We start from the raw sequence: 23,670 nt of genomic DNA, 5'->3' as shown, positions 1-23,670 counted from the left end.
GCCATGACGGCACAGCCGTGTGGGTGTACGGTGTCCCGAGAATAAACCGAAATGTCAGGTTCGGTCGCACCGAGAGTGCCGGCTGTGACATACGACTGTCACGTGCCATATGGCTTCCAAAGAGAGATGTGAACACTGCTTTAATTTTGCTTTGACACGCCCGAGGCAACTAGGAATTACGTTTCATCCAGTTACCTCGTCACTTAATCAACTTAGCCTTAACATCAAGAATGACGAGCGAGGACTCTGACCTCGCGTAGGTCGCCACCCTTGCGAGCTTGAGTCCGAGTCCGCGGGGGAGACGTACCGGCTCATGGGTTGTCGCCAAGCCGGTGCGCAACGCCGTTTGTGGCATCAACGCGTCGTGACCTCGGCATTGGCCGTGTCAGAATCTGAGAATTAATCGATGTCTTGGTCTGGGAAATATGAAGACAAATTGTTGAGTGCGACATGATCCAAGGGCAGTGCATACCGTGATTACCTCAGTGCATACAGCAGACGCCTCTTTGAATCGCCGCATTTCACACTCTGTTACCTGTAATCCAACAAGAGCATTCCATCAACGCCACACCCTGCATTCTGCATTCCTATTGCCCCAGTCTCTCACACGCCACAGCTTTCATAGATGATGTATTTTCGATATTGCCAACATATATCATAACTTATCGGTCCGATCTCTCAACGGGATCGGTCACGTGACAACTGGGCCGGCCCGGCCGAGCGGTCACGTGACAGCTGGGCCGGCTCGGCCGAGCTGGAACTAATGCCGGATAGCTTCATGGTCGTCGCATCGCGCGGTGGGGCGGTGCGGCGGCGGCGGAGGTGTGGTGACGCGCGCGCCGCCGCCGCCGCCCCCGATGCGAAGTCTATCACAGTGACGGTGGACACGGTATGGTGCGGGTGGCAGCTGCCGAGATGAACGATGAGACCATTTCACACCGGCACGACATACACAGGCACTCGGTGGGCGGCCGGCCGGGCGGGCCCGAGTCCTCTGAGGGTGCCGACGCCGGGTGAGAGGCCCCGGCACGGACCCGGCCCTCCCCGCCGGCCCCCACCTCTGCACTGAACGGACGTTCGGGACTGGCGCTGGGCTAAATGAGGAATCGGTACGCGCCAAGATAATCCAACTTCTATACCACGTTTTGACCGGCAATACGGGCACACGAAGTTCACTCGCAACTAAACGCGGACTGAGAACGCGACGAAGAGAACGCTTTGATCACACAAAATCACCGAATACAGTAGGTACTTAAAGATACGGACGCGGCACCAGTGCGGGTTGGGCTTACAGGCTACTTGCTAGCTTGCACGGCCTTCTAGGCGGACGATGTACGAAGTGAATCGGTCGTGCCAGGCGGAGAAGCGCTCAGCCCAAAGCAGACAACTGCAATGTCCGCGACAGGCCTCGCACCATTCCTTAACGGCGGATCTACTATAACCGGAGTCACACGCATTCGAACTGCCATTCGCAGCGGTTCGGCGCACATAGAAACGCAGAAACACGACCCTAACACGCAGACACACATACATACACACACGTTACGGTTCTACCGAGTCTAGGAGCATCCATAAACCGGGAGAAGTATTCAGGAACACTGAGAATGTACGCGCCGTGCCGTTTCGTACTCGCAGAGCCTCCCATTCAGCTCAGCGCCGTCCCCACTCGCACATTCACTCTCTCACTCACACAGTAACTCTCACTCTCATTTCTTTCTATCTTTCACACATCAGTCGCTCTGGCCCGGCGCGGCTGTTTGCCACGCCGGGCCGGGTCAGGACGGGGAACGGTAATGCCCGCGGGGGGTGGAGGTCACTGGTGGCGCCCGGAGCGCCGCGGCCGCCCTCAGGGCGCACGCCGCTGCAGCACCCGGTCGATGTGCTCGATGACGTCGTGGCGGGAGAGCGCCATCAGCGGGTTGGCCGGCGCCGGCTCGGTGGGCGTCGGCGGACGCTCGGCGTCCACCGTGAACAGCTTGCTCTCCATCAGCTGCAGCTGGTTGACGTTGGTCTCCAGACTGGAGGCGGCGGCGGCGACGGGCGTGGGCGGTCGACGCTGCTCGGCGGCCGGCGGGCTGGCCAGCTGCGGCACCACCTGGTCGTCCGAGGCCAGCTCGCGCGGCGCAGGGTACATGCTGTGCATCATGCGCAGCAGGTTGGTGTGCCGGCCGAAGTAGTGCTCCGTCACCTGGTCCGCGGTGATGCGCTGGCGCGGGTCGAGCAGCAGCAGCCGCCGGATCAGCATGGTGGTTGGCTCAGAGACCCGGCCGTCGCTGCAACACGCCAGAGTGGGACGAGGTCAGCCATCGGTGAGCGGGCACAGCGGGACGGCAGACACTCGGCGCCATTGAAGCGCCCTAACGCAAATATGGACACTGTATAGGTGTTCCACCACAGGCTATTCAATAGTGACAACTAGCAACTGTACTCAGCGTGTGATGGATAAACGGTGACAATGAATGTCGGGTTTGACAGCGAACATAGGCTTCGAGGGTGAAATACTGGCCTTGAACTGTGCAAACGTTTACCGTCGATTCATTTACACATATCCAGCCCTAGCAGGGAACATGTAACACCCAGCCTGAGGCCTGGTAAGTCATCGGTTTCATCAGTTTCATCAGTAGCACATCCCTCTGCAATACATGTCCGATCCCACGCCCGGGGCTAGCGCTGGCCTGCGCGGCCCGAGCTCACATTACGCAATCTCGGCCGGGACCGTAATGTCCATCGTGTCATCTGACAGGACGTGTCCCAGTGTCAGGTGTGTCACCAACCCTCCTAGTGTCTCTCCGGGGCACGGCGCCTCGGGCGTTCGGCCGACTGACGACACAAACACGTCAGTGTGCGTGTCAGCGATTCAGTGCTCCTAGTGTTTGTGTGTGTGAGTGTGACGGGCCCGGCGGCTGAGCCAAGGTCACGGCCCGTTCCCTCCCCCCCCGCGCTGCGGCGGCCGACCCAGCCGAGCCGCTCACAGACGTGACCGCACCGATAAGCCCATATGTGGAGGGTGCCGCATGACCTTGTGCCCGGTGCGGGTCGAACCCATTCAGGCGGATAGGGCGCGGGTCGCCCGGCCGCGCCCCGCCCGGCCGCTGTCGACGGGTCGCCCACAGCGGTGGGGTCTGGTGGACCGGGCGGGGGGGGGGGGGGGGGACAGGGTGTGGCGCACCAGACACCGCCCGGTCAGCTGTTTGACCCAACAAGGAGAGGCAGTTCAGGGGCTCCGTGTGGGAGCCGCTCGGTGTACCCTTGAAGATAGTCCGGAGTTGCTGCAAGGTTCTCACAACAGCGCAGCTCTCGGGGGACTACTGCGCCATTTGAACCGCCACAGACCCCGTCCGGTCACAGCGAGGGTACCCCCGGGAGGGTACCGCTCGGCGCAGATAGGGGCGCCGAACCACTCCAACCACCGGCTGATGTCACCCACAACTCTCTGCAGCCGTCAACATAGCTCTACCATCGATCTCTCACAAATAAACGCCGCGGCAGCGCCATTTCTCGTCTCTGGCGCGCCGCGTTTGTCGCGGACCCCGCGCGGGGCGGAGTGCAGCGACCGACGGCGCCGGAAGACGACCATGGCCGCCGTCCCCGGCCCTCTCTCTGGCCTCCCGCTCTCTCCCACTCAGCTGTAAGGCTGGCGAGAGCCGGCGGCGGGATTCGGCTGCTCAAAGCCCGCCCTATGGCCGCTACCTATGGGAAGGCCGACGAGGAATTGACCTCGCGGCATTGGCAGATGCCCCACATTGCTGACAGTAGATACTAGACCAAATCCCACCCGTCAGAAGCCATTCTTATAAAGAAAAGAACGGAGGGACGCTCCGTCATTTCTGAGATTAGACGGAATTTGGTTATCATAAAAGGACGAAGACGAAAGACGGAACCTGTTAAAAGAACGAAGCCAGATTGACGCTACCCCCACCCAAAAGGACGCGTTTCCGTATCATAAAGAGACAAAGACGCCTCTGGTGACGTAAGACTTTGCGTTGTTCGTGAAAAATAACGCACCAGAAATAGCGCTGCTCTTCAGCAGCGCTTTTTTACGGCATTGATACGATATTTAGCTGGTTGCGAGAGCAACTTGTGCGAAATGTGTTTCAGGCTGCATGCTAATCGATATGTGAGCTGTATGACATTGGTCGGGAGTTATTTCACACGAAAATTAGTCAATTTGACATGCAGACCAAGTACCTATAGACCGCCACCTTATCGTTCTGCAGCTATCGTTGTTTATCGGGCATACACATTAACAGGCAGGATTGGACACCTTGAGATGCAATATCCAGTAAGTGGTAGGTGTTTACAGTTTGCAACTGCCTCCCAGTAGCTCCACCCTCACCTGGCCTGTGTCCTGTGTCCTCTGGCGCCTCGACTGGTATCACGGTTGGAGGTCTGAGTCACGTGGCACTACAACTTCTCGTTAGCACTTAAAGTTCTTGTTTGCACGCAGAGAAATTCGTATACACTCCGCCACGCTCAAGCGCTCTCGCTGGACTGTCCTCGCTGTCCCCACACAGAGAAGATCCACAGGCCATTTCTTCCCCCGCTCCCCCTCCCCCCTCTTTAGCGTGGCGGTTCGTCAAAACAACACCTGCGCCCCCCGTCTCTCTCTCTACCTACTCCTTCCCTCTCTCTCTCCCTTTCATCCCGAGCCGCCGCGCGCGTTCGCCGCGCGCCGCGTCGCCCCCTAGAACGATAAGATGCCTTATCAGTATCCCCTCCTCTTTTATCTCTACCGCCTGTCCCGAGCCGCCACGCTAACTCAAGGTGTCTGCGTTGTTCCCTTACCGCTTATTAGACACCCTATCACTGAGTAAGACATAGGCATTACCACATTTATACGTAAAAACAATCTTTGGTTGGTTTCAGCCTAGCAGGAAAGACTACAACATATTACATACTTCGCCTATCTATATTATCCTTCATCGTAGCCAAGGCCGCCAAGGCTATGTATCGTAGCAGACAACAGCACCGGTCCCATGAAAATTCAAATATGATCCCAAATAATTGCAGGTTCTCATTTTATTATACCTATATAGCGATCACACAGTATTTTCTTAGTCTTATTGCATTCTTTGTGACGAAATTTATAAGAAAATATTGCAGGAAATAATTCCTGTTTCATTTACTAAAGCTCTTGATCATTTAGACGAAAAACGCATCCTAGCAAAACAACGAAGGGGGAGGGGTAGAGGGACGGAACCTTTATGATAACCAATAAGGACGGAATCGTTTAATTCATTGAGTTCTTTTTTTCCTTCCGTCCCTCCGTCCTTTTTCTTTATAAGAATGGCCACAGATCCAGTAATATCCGGTCTCACTCTGAAATGTCAGCTGATCCAATGATACCACCAGCCATCGAACGGTGTGAACTTTTGTGCGAAGGACACCGTCCTTTCCACGAAAGGTTATTTTAGCCCGGAGGATGCAATATCCGCTCCTAACACTCCAGCTCATATATGAACAGTGAATATGTAATGTGTAAATGTATTCACTTAAAACGACATTGAGCAGACCGCCAGCGACCCTTTTCAAAAACAAAACAAAGCCAGATGCTTGCCTTATTCCCAGTCATGCAATGTTTTGCCAACCATATGGCCGAGGGCCGATGTCGCCCACCGCCTCAGGCCTTTTCGACAAAACTGCCGCCTGAAGCGGTTCTCCAGCCGTCGCCTTGGGGCCGCCCACATCTTCCATCGATCGCGGCGGGGTGTCTGCGAGAGAACGACCCTCATTTCCGGAGAGCTCGGCCACCCCGCGGCGGGCGAGGCGGGCCACGGGGAGCTGGCAGCGGCCATCGCAGCCGGCCCGCGGCTCGATAAAGCCCACACGCCAGCGAGGCAGCTCACCGCGTCGGCCGGGCGGTGCCAGCTCACCGGCTGGCCAAGCCGGGTGTAGCCAGGGGACTCATAGCACCGCGCGGGCGGCTGCAGCAGCCGCCGGGTCCAATTCAGCCGCCTCTCCAGGCCGCTCCGCCCTCTCGGCCCGAATACGGTGCGTCAGACGAGCTCGCCGGGCCAGCCGGACCCGAACTTCTCAGCACAGCTGTTTCATCCGACGCGTCAGCGCTACAGTCGGACACGTCACTCGTCTGACCTGAATCACACCGGCTAAAAACCCGTCCCGGACAGGGGCGGCGCGCCCGTCACCCATGATTCAACTGCCGAAAAAGTACCCTGCGCGCAGCCACCGGACGCGAAAGAACTGGCACGGTGACCCCTCAAACGAGGCACCGATGGGGTACGAATCAGGCTGATGTAACCCGGGCTGTGGCAGTCGCCGGCGTCAGCAGATTCCTGATAACGTCGCCACGAATCGATGTCAAACTAATATCCGTGGCACGAGAGTGTTCGATCAATAACACCCGACCGACGCGGCCGGCTGAGCGATCGGCTGCGCTCTAGACCATATGGGCACGTGACGGGCTGTGGGATGCACTGCTGTGAAATGAAAGCCGTGGAATGTGGCCGGCGCAATGTGCGGAGAAACTGGCGAAAGGGGTGCGACGGCCGCGTGTCTGTGGCGCGGCGCCTCTCCCTTCCGTATCGTCTGGGGACCACGTCCGGCCAACTACGACACACGTCCTGTGTGCCCCCAATGTACCCCCTGACCCCCTGTCTCGCAGTTCCCGACCAATCATCCCCAATGGCTACGGCGCACCAGGGCGTTATCACGGCGCCACAATATCCACTGCACTCACTCAGGAATGACGTAGTCCGCCGCCTTGATTTTGCGGAACAGCTCCTGTGGCGCCGCGTTGTAGAACGGGAACTGGCCGTACAGCATCGTGTAGAGCACGACGCCCAGCGCCCACATGTCCGACGGCTTGCCTGTGAAGTAAACATGACGACGAGGTTAGAGGACGGCGGCGCAGAAGGTCCTATTTGTGGTGGCACTGCTCCCTAGCGGGCCCCCCGGATGGTGTAATGCTCGGTAAATATTGCTCATGGCAAAGGTCATTGGGTACATGGGTGTGACAATTGTCGCGAAAAATCTAGCGCCACATGGTCCTACTCTTCATGCAACTGGTGAACTGATGTGACATAAAACGCAATGTCAACAAGGGACAGGTAAACTGTTGAACAAAGGAGCAAATCACTCATGTGAAGATGCATGTAGGTTTCACTACGTGCTTCCTTCATCATACTTCACGCAGACATCAACACCACACACATGAATACATTCAGTACAACTCAACCACCGCCCCTGCATTCCTCCCGCTCCCACCCTGCCTCCGCCGCCTCCCGTTTCCGCGGCGCTGTGACCGCCGCTGCCGCATGAGGCGAGCTGACGTCAGCGGCCATGGCGGCCGGTCGGCACACGGTGTGGCCGTGACTGGCCGTCATCCGGGCCGGGCCCTGGTGCCGGCGCCGGCGCCGCGCCCGTGCCGTGCCGGCCACACCCGCAGCCCGTACCGCCGGCCGGCGCGGAACACACCGGCTTGACCCGGCTCGAACCGTGTATCGGCGGTATGGCTAGATCTATCTCGGCGGCTTGGCTCGGTCCGTCCCTGCGAGAGAGCCGCAGGCGGCCGGCGACGAGCTGCCTTTGTCCGTCTCTACCGGATCCTCGGCTGTGCGAGCTACGGCTCCGCGGCCGCGCGGTTGTCGGCCGCGGGGGTGATGCAACTCTCCAAGGAAGTGACACGAGCCGTCCGTCAGACAGCGGGCCGGCCGGCCACCGACCGACGACGCGCCGGTGCGCTCAGGTGTGGCGAACTCCGCCCCGTCCCCTACACCCCCGCACAGACCCGCAGACCTCCGCTGGGGCCGAGCACACACGTGGTCCGCCCACGACCCCGGTGACCACTCAGCTGCAGACGACCCCCGGGGAAGCACACGGAAAGACCCGCTGACTTTGTGAGCACTTGTTGTCTGACCGCGCCCTGAACTGCCGCGGGCGGTGGATGAGAGGCCGACGAAGGTGTCAAGTCAGCGGGCGACTGGGTGCGGCCCGGCCGACCCCACCCCGTCCCAGGTATCCGGGAAGTCTGCAGTCATGGCGGCTCAGAGGGCGGTCAGAGGAAGTGGGCTCCGCTGCCGGCAGGTTGCTGTGGGCCAGTGAGTTCGACAGCGGCCGTTCCACGGACCAGCCCGGCCACGAGGAGCTGGTCACGACAGGATGTGCAGCCGACCCGCAGAAGTGGGCGCCGGGAGACAGACTACCCGGGAAGGAGACGACTCCGTGCTAGATGAGGCCGCAGACTCATTTGCGATATCATACACGCAACGTCTTTACGCGGCAGAATACAACACCACTGGCGTGTGGTTACCTATTCACTGGACGAAAGTATTGCGCAAAAGATTCGCCCGAAACCAAACAATTTGTGTGACGACATCGATATTTTCCCCGCAACCACCATGCAAACTAGTAGATAGCACGACATTTTGCTCAACCTTCTTGTTTGTTTCGAGGCAAAATACTTCGTCACGGTCTACATTTCTTCAAGACATTGAGTAACCAGCATGCATTAATCAAATTAATACCAACTCCAACGACTGCACAATTCAGCCTTTTATCACACGACGTATATTCGACCACGTACGCAACCCGACCTGGAACAGGCTACGAGCGAACGATTATCCCCACTCCGCGGCAACAAGATTCTCCTAAATATTCTTGCGGCATGCCGGTCAGGCTACGACGTCATTGTTGCAAATTATCAGAGTTATCTGAACTCTAGCTAGCGACGTACACAACGACAAAGCCCTGCGAACCCCTTTTCGCAATATTGTCCGGAGGACGAAGCATTTGCAGCGCGACTTGTGTAATACCTGCACCTGGTGGCGACCAATTAGCGACCTAAAAGGGTCGGGCGCCGACACGCAACTCCACTGCAGCACAGGGAAATCGAACGACTTTTGCACCGCGGTCGGGTGTGAACCTGGCCAATCGCTTACATTACAAAACATTAGCTGTTTTAGCGTGACTGCCGCATACTGCGACTAAAAGGTGGCTGGGAAGTTGCAAAACTTTGGACTGATTAATCTTTCGGATCGTCCACAGCAGGAGTAACAGGTCACTAACCAGTTCGTCACGGGCAGGTTAGCTAAGGTACGAATGAAAGAACAAATTAGGAAGGTAAACCCGAAATGGGACCAACTCCATATAGACCACTATCAATCTAGGTCATCAGTTTATCGCAGACTCATAGTGTGACATATGTACTGGCTCTTGTGACAATATTTCACCAGTGTTGATTAATACTTGGGCACGGCTCAGTATTTTCTAACCATCCAGAATTCACTCTCTGAAACAACTCTGACGCAACAGCTATACGCAATCATTCGAACAAGCCCTATGGCTTTTCCTGTCTGTGTAACAGTCTCATGAAATAGCCAGCGCAGCAATCGTTTGAAGGAGATGCAAACTTCACCGGTCTTCCACGAATTCAACTTTCGTTCGTCACAACCGCGTGGGTCATGACTCGGTCTTCCACCGGTGAAAACACACTCGACTCATCCGCAGCCACACCCCAAAGCCGCTTCTGGCATTCCGGATTCACCGCTAATCCTTGCCCGGCCCGCCAGGCTTCCTGACTGGCCTGACCCGGCCGGTTTGGCACGCCCGGGTCAGCGTCTCGCCGGTGTCGGCGGGTCGGGTCAACACGGCGACATGGCACCGGTCCGGGCGGTGGGAGCTCCTCGAGCCAGCGCCACTGCCGGTGATGTCACGACGGATGACCCGGTGCATTCCAGAGGAAAACAACCGAGACAAGACGGACCGGGTGACCGTGAGATCTGAGAGGACAAACAAACAACCAGACACACATAGAACCACCACACAGACAAACATGCAGTGATCTAGGACGCTGAGGTGGTTGTCTGTCAGCTGTGGGGCCACGCGGCGCGCCGACGGCACATCCCGGAAGATTTCATCAGAGCGCACCGTCGATTTCCACCGGATGGACGGTCGGACAGACGGTCATACAGCCGCCGAGGGCAGTCACCGGCGGCCCCTCACACCAGCGCGCGCAGCGTTTCCAAACCGCGCCGCGCCGCCGCCGACTTTCGACAGGGCCGACGAACTGACGGCAGACTTCCCGGCGGGAGACGTTCGTCCGGGCGCGAGGAGAAATCGCGGGTCGGTGGCCGTCCGAGCAGCGAACCCTGGCCGCTCGTCACCGGACGCGGCGGCCCAGCGCCGGACGCCAGGAGCCGGCACCCATGGCGGCGGCGGCGACCCGCGCGGCAGGCGCCGGCCCCCTGTCCCCGTTGCGTCAGCGCGTCTCCTCGCGGCGCGGCCGGCATTGCGCGTGGCGCTGTTTACCAGCCGATTGCACCACTCGCGCACCGCCGCATCCAGGGCAGGCACGCGCAAAAACCCGGCCCTGTGCGCGTCCGGAGCGCCGGCGGCCCGGCGCGCGGGGCACACTCGCCTCTCTGCATTGGCCATCGCGTTGCACAACGAACGATGCCGTTGCGCGGGGCGCAGGGCGGCAGACGGAGCGCCGCGCGACGCGTCCCCGACAGCACCCGATCCTTCACCGGTCACCGGTAGGGCGACAGGGGTCAGCCCTGCCGGCCGGCCGGCCGCCCCGGCGACGAAATTGCCACACCGTAACGAAACCCAGAGAAGTTTCACAATGTGCCATGCAAACGATTGGTGAAATATCATTTCATCACAGGTGTTCAAGCGGGGTGAAATTCGTTTCGCAGCAGCCGAGCACGTGCCGGTCCGTGTGTAAGCAGACACTTCGTCTTCGCTCATCGAAGTGCACGTGCGCGGCATAGGCGGCGGCCGCTCGCCTACCCCGCGTCCCGGGAGCGGGGCGGGCCGCGCGCACACGGCCCCGAGCGGGGTACGGGCGGGGGTCGCGCTCGTAATCCGGGGCGCGTGTCAGAGCCACTGCTGTGCCAAGGCCAGGCTGACCCCATTTAACCGGTCTCAAAGTCGACACCGCAGCGGCTGATGGAGCCACGGAGCGATGACGGTTGATGACGGCTCAGCTGAGACCGGTGGCCGATGACTGATCATCCTCACATGGCCGCCGACAGATCCTGCATTACGGAATCCGGTTTGTTCGGGTCAAGCACCGGTCGGTGTTTAACCTCCGCCAGATGTCTCGACTTAGTCCCATGCCTCACGGTTTTCAACCTGTTTCTCCGGTGCTGTAGACTTAAATTTTACTTCGGTGGTCTGCCAGCCCGGTCATGCACCTGTTCAGCGGTGCGTGAACGACGCATGACGTGCACCAACGCCGCATGACGTCATTCTCACGAGTCGACTTACGGGTGCTGCCAAATCCACGACTTACGGGTGCTGCCATATTCCAAACTCTGTTGCCATATCCTCTGCCTCCGCCATTTGGGTCACTGCTGTTCAGTGTTTAGTAAAACCATCCAAACGTTCCGAGAAATGCCAGCAAACCTTGACCTACGCCGTCTTTTTAAACACCGAACACCAGTATCGAATCAGCGGCATATCGTATCCAATCCCGTCTGCATCATAACCGGACTATTACGCGTGCGGTGGGCTCGGCAGCCCATGGAGCCGTCGCGCGGCTGGGCGCTGCCTCCAAGCCGTCGCGGCGACTCGGCACGCTCCATTCGACACAATTACCGCCAAGGTCGAGCCACAGCCGCGGCGGCGGCGGCGTGCGCCCGGCCCGGCGGCGACGGAGGTCAGGCGCCGCGTAACCAGCCGGGCGACCCGGCCAGCACAGCCAATGTCAATGTCGCCCGGCGCTGCAATCGCGCCGCCGCCGCAGAGAATAACGGGATTTCGTCACGGGTTTCGATACTACAATGGCGCCGGTGAGGCAACGCCAGCCGTTAGCTGTTCGTGTGTAATATGGAGGCAGCGGCCGGTCGGCCGCTGGACGCCGGGGCGCGCGGAGAGCCAATGGATGAGAGAAGCCAGAGGGGTAGATGTCGGCGGCGGGGATCAGGGGTGCCCGCCGGACCGGACCGGTCCTCAAGTTGCACATGTTGACACACCTGACCTGTTTACCTAGTTCGCACGAGGTCACGGACGGGGAATGGACAAAAAGGACTGTCAGCCTTGACAGGAAAATAACAACGTAAAAGTAGGCCTCAGATAGGCTTACTTCGCCAATAACGCAATCAAATTCCACCAGACATGCGGGATCAAAGAGGCTAATCGTGCCAATCCTGCCACCTCCCGCATCTGAGCAGCCCTCAGCAGCGTCCAGCGGGCCTTGGAGCGCCCGGTGCTCGGTGCACGGCACAGACGGGCTGCGGGCTGACGAGCGATGGGTGTTGGAGGACACTGACCAGTAGGTACGGGCTGAACCGGGTGCTGCTGGCGCCGCCATGCCTGCACGCCGGCAGGTCCCACCCATAACACCGGCATGGGACCGGACGGGCGGGCCGATGAGATAGGGGCGCGGCTCGCTCCGGCGCCCGGGCGCGGTCTGGGGTCAGGACAGATCGTTCAGAGCAGCGACTCGCCCGCGCGGCGCGCCCTCGCCGTGCCCCGGCCGCTCCGCCCCGTCACGACGACGAGCCGATCGCTTTGTCTCCGAGCACGCCTTCGTCGGGCACAGCGGCGTCAAGGGCATCACCAGGCCGGCAGGGAGCGGGTGAGGGTCAGCCCGGGCCCCGGGGCACGGACTCCATTGTCAGCGCCGCCATTCCAGCCACCTTCCGTCCTCTGTCCTCACCGTCACCCCGCCCGCCGACCCAATGAGTCCTAACGGCCCGGCGAGTCACCGCACCGCCGCAGGGCGGCCGAAGGGGTCGGCCGGCCGCCGCGGCGCTGGTGCAACTGGTTCTGCGATTGCGTCATGAAGCGCTACGGCAGCGGCGGCGGACCCTGGCCGTCTCACACGTGATGAGCCCCGGTCGGCTGACCTTGGGTCAGCCTTGAGCGGACGGCGGTGGAGCGGGGAGCAGCGGTGGAGCGGAGAGACGGTGACGGCCGGCCGAGCCCCAGGTGTACACTCGGGGGCAGTTTGATGTTCCACCACTCCCTACCTATCGGGCTCCCATGGCTCAGCACTGGCTGCTGCCAGTGGCAGCACTGGCAGCACTGGCACTGGCAGGCAGTGCTGAGCAGTTCTGAGGGCAGGGAACACTGGCAGCAGCCAGTGCTGAGCCATGGGATCGCCCGATAGGTAGGGAGTGGTGGAACATCAATCTGCCCCCGAGTGTACGACCCGCGCGAACGCTGGTCACGCTGGGGAGCCGCACCCCGTTCGTTGGCACCCTGCTGCTACCAAACCCACGTGGCCAAGCCCACCAGCTCGGCCGCCGCTACTACCACCGCCGGCACCACATCCGTCTCGCGTCTGTCTTTTCTTTTGCTCTTTGTCTGAGCAGCCACATCCGTCTTCGTCACGGGCTCGGTCTGCGATCGGTGCGCTGTCAATCGCGGCACATCCCCGCTCAGTCCAGCGCGGCCGCGGCCCGGTTGCAGGCACACGCGTGAGGTCGTCACCGGCGCCCGCCGCCCGGGCCGACACCGTTTTGTAACCCGACTGCGCAACCGAGTACGGGGCGGCGCGCGCGCGCGCGCGGGGCCAGGTCGGGTCCTTGATGGAGCTGCAGCGGCCTGGCCGCCCGGTGGGAGTGTCCCCTATTGCGGCCCTGCGCAACACCCACCGTTGGTTACGGCACACGGCCGGCCGGCCCGACGCACGGTGGAAACGGACACAACGGTGGACCGTAAAAACCGACACACAGGGGCTGGACTGGATGGACAAACGGACGACTGAATAAACGGGCCAACGGACCGCCGGCGGATGCGAGGACAGACCAAGGGACCAAGGTGGTCCACAGCCACCTGGCTGGGGTCGATGATTGACGTGTTGCCGATCCGCTATCACCTGCGCGGTCTAAATTGAAAGTGATTGGTGTGAAACTGAAAGGAAATTGAGTAGTGGCTTTAGCAATTGGATTACCACTTGAAAAGAAGCGAGCTTTGAAACAAGTCAGCCGTGTTCATTGATGTCTATCAAAGCCATCAGAAACAGGGATTATAAGTTACGATACGCTATCACTATAATAGAAGTAATTTCAGCAGAACGGGTTATGGATAGCGCTAAAATTACGAAATCGGGCCTAGGTCAGTTCAAAAGGTGAGGACAGCAGCCGGCGGCCGCATTAGGATTTCGTCTGACACAGTTACGTCATCAGTTGGTAATCCAGTTCGCACGGCTCAAAACGGGTAGCCACCTCAAGTTAGTCATGCCATTATGTTTACGCTGGCCCATTAGATGTCATTCACCAAGGCATATTGTACATTCTTCCTATATGTAACACTATTGTGCATACTCATAGGGGAGAGTGGGGTAAGATGCCCAGGGTGGGAAAGACGCCCCACCCCCTCTAGCGGCGAAACAAAGAATCGGACCTGGAAATTAATGTTCTTAGCGTAAAGCGGAAGCCTGCCTTGTTAACTGCACAAAAAAATTGCGAAGCTCAGTTGGGCAACGGCTGGCTGATGATTGCATGTTTTTTATTTGCTGCTTTCAAAAAATATTTTGGTGTCAGAACATTGTAAATATCAAAGAAGGTAAATAATTTTTGCGTCCCTTGCTATAGTCGTGATACATTAGCATGCGTGCACTGTGTCCCAAACAGTTTGTTTCAGGGTGTAGTTTTATGGCTAACAAATTGTACTGATTTAATGTTACTTCGGTACCTTGGGGTAAGATGCCCCCTGTCCTGATGGGGAAAGACGCCCCCCTAAGTCCGTAGGCTGTCCTTCAAACAGCCCGTCAAATCATTTATTACATACTTGTGATGTAGACAAAAGCCGATCTGGGACTACTGAGAGTCCAGTACGGTCGGGTGCTCCCCATGCCGGTCTCTCGGCCCACATAGCGACTTTTTGGGCGGCATCTGACTCTGAGAGCCTTCACGACGGCCTCTGTGGGCCCCATTATTGGCTCCAGGGCCCCTCACGACATCCTTTGAGGGCTCCCACGTTGGCCCCACGGGCCGCGCTGGTATCGGAAGTCCCCACGATGGGCTCGAGGGCCCTCAAGCATCATGAAGACCTATAAGAGCTCCACAGTGGTCTCCGAACGCCACCACGGAGGCTTGTTTGGCCGCGCTGGACTATGATGGCCCTAACGATGACCTCTGAAGCTCCTTACGACTACTTTTGAGGGCCCTTATGATGACGTTTGGTGTCTACTGCAGGCCCGAAGGGACTACTGATTCGTTCAGGCGATTCACGTGCCCATTTATGTCACTTATAGTGCAGGGGGCATCTTTCCCAACGTCAGGGGGCGTCTTTCCCACCCTGTGGGGTAAGATGCCCCCTATCACTTCTTCAGGAAAATGCTTAATAGCAAAAAAAGTTATAATATTTCAGGCACGAAAGTGTGATATTTTTGGAGAAAAATGATGTCGGCTTCCGTTGAAACTCCAAGTTTTTGCTTTCCCATCGTCATTTTCGAATAATATATGACATAGCAAAACCCTGGGCATCTTTCCCCACTCTCCCCTACCTACAGTATAAAAATGTTCAGCACAACTCAGCTGGCTTCAAATAGTAAAAAATCATCGTAAATCAGCCGCTTTTAAATTTTAAAGCGCCCAATTCCGACTACGAGCCACCGGCACCCAGGGACCGTTATTTTCGCTCTGTATTTACCGGGCATCATAAAAACGCCATGGCCTGGAGAGATCACGGCCAATGGCCCACTGACGGCATGGACCAATGAAGAAATCAACCAAAAGAAAGACACCAGGCGCAGAGACGAACTGCTTTCACATGCTCTGACGAAAGAGCGACAAGGCGAGAGAGCGGGCGCGACAGCGGCAGCAATATCCTCTTGTTACGCAGTCCAGCGGACGAAACCGACCGATCACTATCACTGGCGACGGTTGCGCGCCGCGCCCCCAGGCGGGTCACGAGCGCGGTCACGTGGGGTCAGCCGACGCGCCCCGACTCACGGGAGGCAGCGACGGACGGTGGCGGAGCGCCGGGCTCCTAACCGAGCCGCCCGGTCGGTCGGCGGTACACGGACCGCACGCAGAACGCTCGGGTCGCCGGCACGGCACGGCGAGCGGTACATAATCGAGCGTTGACCACGTAAGTTGCCCCACGCCTCCTGCGTCCCCGGCTTCAACAGTCGGTGCCATCGCTGGTCGGCCCGCAGCGCCGGCCAGAATGCGCCTGGACAAAAACAGGCCGCTCGAGCCAGCCGCTTGCACTCGACACCACCCGGTAAAAGGCGTCTTGCTCAACAAGGTCAGCACGACGGCAGAATCCATACAGCTGGGACGTCGTTGACGCCATGGCGGGGCGAACTATCAGCGGGGGGACCCGAGAGGACCGGTGTGGGGTGATGATCGAGAAAAGCCGCACCGGTTTGATCTGGGATCATGTCCCAATGGTGACATGTGCTCTGCACGGTGTCTGCTCGGTCAGGTTTGGCTGCAATCGCTGGACCCTCAGGTCGTCTGACCCTGACGGGTGCCGTACGGTCGCCGTGGACGGTTTCACAAGCGGCGGTTGCAGGGCGCCGGCACCTCTCCCCGATCGCCAGTCACCGGCCACGACATGTCCGCATTTTACGAAACACATAAAAACGCCGCCGCCGGCTTAGCGACCCAGGTGGGCCCGATAATCGGTCTGAACAATGGGGCGGCAGAAGCGGCGCGCCGGGCCGGTTGCGCGCGCGAGTAGACCCCATGTTACAACAGGGCCCGATGACACAAGCACCCGCACATTAGGACCAATATCCCGTGACTTTGCACAACGACAGCACGCAAAAACGGGACACCGAACGAGCCCTTCTTGGCTGTCGGTGCAGTCACTGCCAGCCGCTTTCCCGGACACCCTAACACGACCGTTACAGGCTCTGCTGTCGGCAGGCACGGCATATAGGCATTACAGAGTCGCTACAGCTGCACTCCGTGCAAGGGCAGTTTTCATGAAACGGGATCAGAGGATCCACGTCGTCCCGCCGAACGGTTTTCGAGGCGAGACATTCGAAGTCCGTTAGTCAGTGCCAGGCGACACCAAAGCTGGTCCGAGTTCATTGTATATGTTACTTGTAAGCCAATGTACCGACGAATAAATCCTAACGCACGTAATCAAACACTCCCTCGCTGAAGCTAAATGGCGCAGAAAACACGGCACAGCGTAGTTTTGTTTCGATGCAAATCATGCTCAATATTGATTCAACTAACAGGAGTCAGAGTTGACTCAGACTAGAGGTGGCAAAATGTGGACCCGGGGACCCGGTCTATGGAACCGGTCTGGACCCGGATGGGTCCAGACCGGGTCCCCCAAAATATTTGGCCGGGTCCAACCGGGTCCTATCATTTCCCTGTGCTTTATGGTAAACATTAATATCTTTTATGCTTTGGCAAACATAGTCATAGTTGATGCAGTTTCCAGTTCATAAGTCCCAATTCCACTTTTGAATTTTAACCCGCGCCGGGCCGGGGGGGGTGTTTGAACACCCCCCCTTGCGGTTTTTCGCAAATATTTCAAAAACGGCGGCGCGGAGCGCCGCCGTTTTTGGCACACCTGTTCGTGCATCTTTTCCGCACATGTTGTGAAAATTTCAGACCCAGGTCACCTTAGGTCAGGTCACCAGGTCACGCCAAGTGACCTCACCTCAGAAAAAATAAGAATGCTCGTCATAGCTACACCGACTGAACGATTGCCTTGAAACTTTCAGCGATTGATTAGAGCAACACTATCTATAAAATGTATATCTCGGAATTTTGATATCGGTGACCTAAGGTCAGGTCAATTTTGCGGCCTCTCCATTATAAGTCAATAGGAGAAAATTGAAAAGCGTCTGTTTTGCACGAACGCTATTCTAGACACTCTCAAACATCGAGATGTAGGTAAAATAGACACACTGAACCAGAAAATGGCAACTGTGACCCCTCGTTATGTCCCCGAGGTCATCTCAGGTCACGAACAGAATCTAACAGTTTTTCGATGATAACTTCTGATAGAGGAGTGCTAGAGCGCTGAAAACGCCTTAGATGTGTTCGGCTCGACGTAGCGGATCGACTGATATGCAACATGACCTTTTCCGGTCAGGTCATGACCTTGACCTGAGGTCAAATTTTCAAGTTGACCTTTCAAGGTCAAATTATAGTTCATTCGACGCGTCTCGACGAGAGGAACACGATGCTGGCAAAAGAAATGTCATAGCTCTTTTGAGTCAAAAGGTATTGCAGAAAAAACGTTTTTCGTAAAAATGGCTATTTTTGGAGTTTTTGCCTTCTGGAGGCTAAACTGTTGACCTGAGCTCAAATCTGAGAACATTACTCAGAAAGGTCTGTAAAAGGGCTATCGAATACGCTTTTTTGCGGCGCTGTAGCTCTATCGGTTCCCGAGATAGCCGTTGGCAGTTTCCAAAATGTTGAAATAGTCAACATTTTACCTTTGGTGACCTCTGGTGACCTGACCTTTGACCTGAACCAAAAAATGACCGAAGTGTTTTCGTCCTTATTTTTGACGTTCTTTCGATTGCCGCTTACCGCGTGTCGCTACGTGGCCCAGGAGCCGAGTTAGAAGGGGGGTGTTCAAACAACCCCCGCGGCCCGGCGCGGAATCTCAGAGCACCGGCCCGGCGCGGGTTAATATTCCAGCAGATTGGGCTACCTATTCTATAGCATACCTACTGATACTGGTCAGTCTTGCTTCAATTTCTTATCTTGTCACCTACAACAGAATAAACAAGTTCTAAGTGCTAGCAATCCAGAAAACATTTCACCAAATGTTTGTACGGATCACTTCCATTCAGTTTGCTGTACAGCACCTAGCAATATTTTGAGCTGTAGAAATCAAATACCAATAACATATGTAGGTAAGTAGGTATGACTGAAATCCATTTATAAATGGACACAAATCCAATTGAAGCAAGGCTGACCAGTGGCATTCTCACCTGCCTTTTCAAAGACATTGACATACCAAAGTCACTATGCCCACCGGAAATCAGAGTTCATGTTTGATATTCAAATGCATTTCATAACTCAAACAGCTTTGAAATTATTTCTATCACGGCCAGAACACAACTCATAAAACCAACATGCCCTTGCATAAATCCATAAAGCTAAAAATGAATCCAAGGCATTCTCCAGAAACCGTAGTATTGATCAGATTTTAGCCAACTGGCGCCGCATGGTGGCGCTAGCAGAGCGTATTATACATATAGCGCTCTACTAGCGCCATCATACGGCAGCAGCTGACAAAAAACTGAGTCAATACCAATGCCCTTCTCCAAGGCCAATGATTCCGTGTTGATGTGAAAATGGCGCATTTGAGCGTCATATATGCTATACCTTACGCACGCTAATCTACTGCATAAAGGTTATAATTTTGGAACACGTTCGGGAAGAAAGTCTCAGAACCCTTGGTATTTATTCTATGTCTAGGTACTAACAACAAAATGTAGTTTGTTTTCTACGTTAATAAATTGGCACTTAAGTCATGATCGCAACCTACTTGACCAACTTGCAGTACTTAAAAGTTTATTGCCATTACGATTTTGCAGTACTTTATCCCCAACAAAATTTTGCAGTGATTTAACGCCTGTTTTGTCCATTGCTATCGTGTCGACATTTCTGGCGAACCTCACACAGTTTTCATGTTTCTATTTTGATTTTGAATGTTTTATCGTTTGGGGCCTTTGATAGTTGATAATATTTGTAAGGACTAATGTCTAATGAATTTAATTCTAAAAAGGAATATCTTTTACCAAGAATATTAGAAAAGGTATGTATCAGTATGGTTATTGGTTATCTTGTTCCATGTTGATGTTAGGTTCTTGTTCTGACTCTGGTGAAGGCACTGGTCCATACTCCATGGATCCCCAGTTCACATCATTTTTAGCAGCTGTAGTAAAAGTGGCTTAGGTTAGCATGAAATTCATTGGTCTACTTACTTCTTATATTCTTAAATATGACCTGAATCTGGTTCCAAAATACAAACTGCGAAGCGAAGTGAAATGACCATGGCATGAGTTTTTTACTTTGCAACACAAGTATGCCAAATTGGAAAGAAACTATTTTCTTTTGCTATACCTACAATTGTACACAATTTTCATAATGAATTTCGGGAACGGGTCCATCTGGTTCCAACGCTGACTTAGACCGGGTCTGACCGGTTCCAGAAATGTGCCAGTCAGACCGGGTCCGGGTCCGGGTCCCAAAATTTTCCAGTTTTGCCACCTCTAACTCAGACTTTAACTAGGTGGCGAGTCGAGCGGATGTGGGCTGGAAGCTTGCATCACCACTCAATGTCCGTTCTATGTCGGACGTCAGCAATGTGGAGCGCTGGTAAGCCCACGCTGCTGGTAAAGCCATGACCCACGGCAGCATATTCCCATAATCGCTCGTTCAACAACGCGAGTCACCGGCCACTCAGCCCATGACAACAAAGCACCATTACGTCATCTCCTCAGGTACCGTATCGCGTTCACTCAGACGTGCCACAGGCACCGATAGTCCCCCTCTTCATCCATTCGGGAGGGGTCATGGGGTCCATTCTCCTTCACATTGCCCATGCTTGCGCTCATCGAGTTACATCCTCTGTGCGCGCCGGGCGGGCGCGAGTCAATGTGGTGCAACCGCGGACCAATCACGCCGCGAGCGTGCGCCGCGCGGACGGGCGTGTGCGCAGTGCGCGCGGTGGCGCAACTCGGGACGCGCCGCACGGAGGGGCCGGGAAATCGGCTACCGGGAGCACCGATAGCAATAGGTGGTTCCGGCTGATCGGCCTTTGTCGAATATGACGGCGGCAAAAAGGGCGCCGGCTGATTCACCGGGCAATGTCTGCCGCCGCATAGCTGCGGCCACATTACACCAGCCGTGTGAACCAGCCGGACTGGGTGACCTCTCACACCCGGCAACAGTCTCGAGTCCGCAGCTGCTGTCAGGGTCTGGGTGGCCACAAAGGCGCCCGTTCTGACCATTCTCCTTCCCTATGTTCAGCACAGGTCCGAGCCCGGCTCCGGCCCGCCAGACCCGGCCCCTGCCTGCCAGCCTCAGCACAGCTCCGACTCGGCTCGGCTCGGCACCGACCTTGGACGCCCGTCCGGTACCGTCCGGCTCACCGCCGCCGCGCCGCTCCATCCATCCCGTTACACGAAGCACCATCCGGGAAAATGACAGCACGGCACCGCACCGCTGTCATGCGACAGTCGCCTTGGACTGCGGCAGCTATATCGACCGAATCCAGCGCCACCCGTTCTGATTTCGGTCGCCGAGAAGGCCGGTTACGCAATAGAATGAAACTGACGGATATTTCACTCGCATGCAGTCACTCCAAGCGCGAGTGGCAATCCAGATTGCGAAACAATCCAGGAATCAGCTGCCCGAGATGACACTTACTCTATTTAGACCACATTCGCGCAACCACCCGCTCTTAGTAACTACCGAAATAGTTGAATCATCGATTCCCGGTGTCCGGCGCTGCGTGCAATCCACCCATCCCTCACCCACCCTCTCTTTCCCCCACCCGACCGTTCGACTCTGGCACCTCCATACAGGAGGGAGTCGGGACCCACCTAGATAGGGCTTTCCACTGAGCACGTCCGGGCTGATGTAGGCCGGCGAGCCACGCTGGTCCTTCACCAAGTCGTCCTCATTCAGCAGGTGCTTGCCCAGACAAAAATTGGTAAGCACCACCTTCTTCGTGCGCCGGTTGAGCACGATGTTACCCAGCTTGAGGTCGCGGTGCACCACGTTGTTCTTGTGCAGCATGGCCACGACGCGCACCACGTGGCTGAAGATGAGCAGCGCCTCCTGCTCGGCCAGCCGCTTCTGGCGGATCACGTAGTGCTGCAGGTTGATGTGCTCGCTGGGCGAGAAGTCGTGCGGCGTGAGACAGTCGAGCACGAGAGCCACGCGCTGCACGGCCCGACCCGAGTAGACGGTGCCACGCGACGTGTCCACCTCCTCCAGGGCAATGTCCTGTGGACACAGGGGATGGGCATGGTGTCACTGCCGCAGCCCTCAGAGCGATGCTCACTTTGAAAAACACTTGATAAACATCTGGCAAACGTCCTCGCTGATGACTGTAAGTGAATGATAAACAAGCTTCTAACATCCTATTACAGGTTGACTAAAATGCATGTCCTGTTTAAAAGGATTATCCTTCCTTACCTTGTACAGTCCATGGTGTTGAATTACCCCCTGCTGGCCTCGCAACAGTGTGAGAAGCGAGTACTCAGTATGCAGCAGCATTTTGCCAAGTCGGTCATCTTGTTTTTCCTCGCTAGGGGGCTTCAGGCTCAAAATCTGAAGTGGAAATCCACAATTAATGAATGCTTCATATGCAGAACTGACATCAGATAAGCAGATCAGGCATATTTTTTAAAGGAAAATGCAAAATATCCAACTTAAACCTAAATTGATGCTAATAAAGCATGTAAAAAATGACCCAAACATGCTAGCTAACATCAAACAATGCAAAACAAGTGCACACCAACAAGAACATTCAGGTGCCAGCTGACTGGTCACTACACATGATGAAGAATAGAACCATTGAAGTAAGCATACCTTCACAGTGAAGAACTTGTCAGTCTTTTCTTGACGAGCAAGATAGTGTACAATACTCTTCACAGGCGAGTTTCCAAGCACAGGTCCCAAAATGAAGGGCCCAACTTTCTTAACCCTAACCATATCCACAAGAGTTCCAGGCTTGGGATCTGCAACAAGAAGTCATTTTACAATATAAGATGGGTATTTATTTCACAATTTCACATCAGTAGATATACCCAATGCCCATAAAAAATCTGCTTGTCATTACATATCCAGTAGGCACACCAATGCAACCAATGGAACTTAGTTCAATTTGTAGGTATTTGGTAGGTATATCAAAGCAATTAGTATCAACAAAATGTTTTGTCACAAGACACTATACTTACATGACTCATCTTTTTCTTTCAATGCTTCTAAGGCTTCAGAAATTCTTATCTTCTTTGGACTAACAACAGGAACAACTTGAGAACAGCAGAAACTAGAGGATCTTTTTCTTGACTGGAGACTCATCTCAGCACTGAAAAGAAAAGAAAGTGAATAAGCACAGCTTGTTTGCATTATCAGTGACATTCAATTTTTAGCACGATCTTGTTGCTGCAATACTGAACCCACAACAAAGTCATAGCATCAAAACCATTCCTCGTAAGTCACAACACAATCAGGTGGCAGTAAATGACCATCCGAATTATCGCTAACACGAAAATCCTGCATTAAACTTTGCCCAGAGATCAACCACAATTCAGTCAAGCAGCCCATTAGAGTTGCTCTCAAAAACTCAAATTTTAATATCAGAAATGGGTTTGGGTTGGTCAGGTTAGGTGAGGTTGGCGTCACCATCCACACCAACACCAGAATCATAATGGCACCAGTACTAACCTGCGCAAGGCCAGGCAGGGGGGTAATTCGATACACTTTCAAGTATTCACTCACACTTATCACTCACACGAACAAAACAGTCGAGAAAATAACTACCCTATGGCAGAAGCCAAGGTAGACTAGCAGTCCCGCTCCATCCTGCCAACTGTGAAGAAAAGACAGAGCGGTCGCAACGCAATGTTGTGGCAGCGACGCCGAGCCGAGCTACAGCAAGCCGCAGGGTGAGGAGGTGACGCAAACGTGACGCAAAACTATCACAGAGCAATGCGTTCTAGAACAGAACAAAGACCATTTGAAAGGATTATCTGACGTCATATACTATTGAGGTACATAAGAAATTATGTTTTCTGCTTAATAGGCCCAAAAT

General features: G+C 55.6%; 1 protein-coding gene across 2 annotated transcripts; it reads right to left on the bottom strand.

Moving 5' to 3' along the window:
• Window positions 1-617: 617 nt before the first annotated feature.
• LOC122379850 (serine/threonine-protein kinase 40-like) lies at window positions 618-23,543 on the bottom strand. 2 transcript variants are annotated; one of them, XM_043362400.1, is made up of 7 exons: window positions 23,304-23,543; window positions 22,814-22,944; window positions 22,446-22,594; window positions 22,050-22,184; window positions 21,452-21,857; window positions 6,698-6,827; window positions 618-2,273 (listed from the first exon to the last, which is right to left on the bottom strand). In XM_043362400.1, exons 2-7 carry the CDS (start codon window positions 22,935-22,937, stop codon window positions 1,847-1,849), a joined length of 1,371 nt encoding a protein of 456 aa, XP_043218335.1. In that variant the 5' UTR covers window positions 22,938-22,944; window positions 23,304-23,543; the 3' UTR covers window positions 618-1,846. The 2 variants fall into 2 exon arrangements, with proteins under 2 accessions (XP_043218335.1, XP_043218334.1); XM_043362399.1 differs by having other exon boundaries at window positions 23,371-23,515.
• Window positions 23,544-23,670: the final 127 nt, after the last annotated feature.

This window comes from Amphibalanus amphitrite, unplaced genomic scaffold (genome assembly GCF_019059575.1).
Source record: "Amphibalanus amphitrite isolate SeventyFive unplaced genomic scaffold, NRLGWU_Aamphi_draft 000085F_arrow, whole genome shotgun sequence".
In the NCBI taxonomy this organism is placed as follows: Eukaryota; Metazoa; Arthropoda; class Thecostraca; order Balanomorpha; family Balanidae; genus Amphibalanus; species Amphibalanus amphitrite.
Note: the sequence above shows the minus strand (reverse complement) of the source record. Positions and strands in the feature narration are given on the sequence as shown.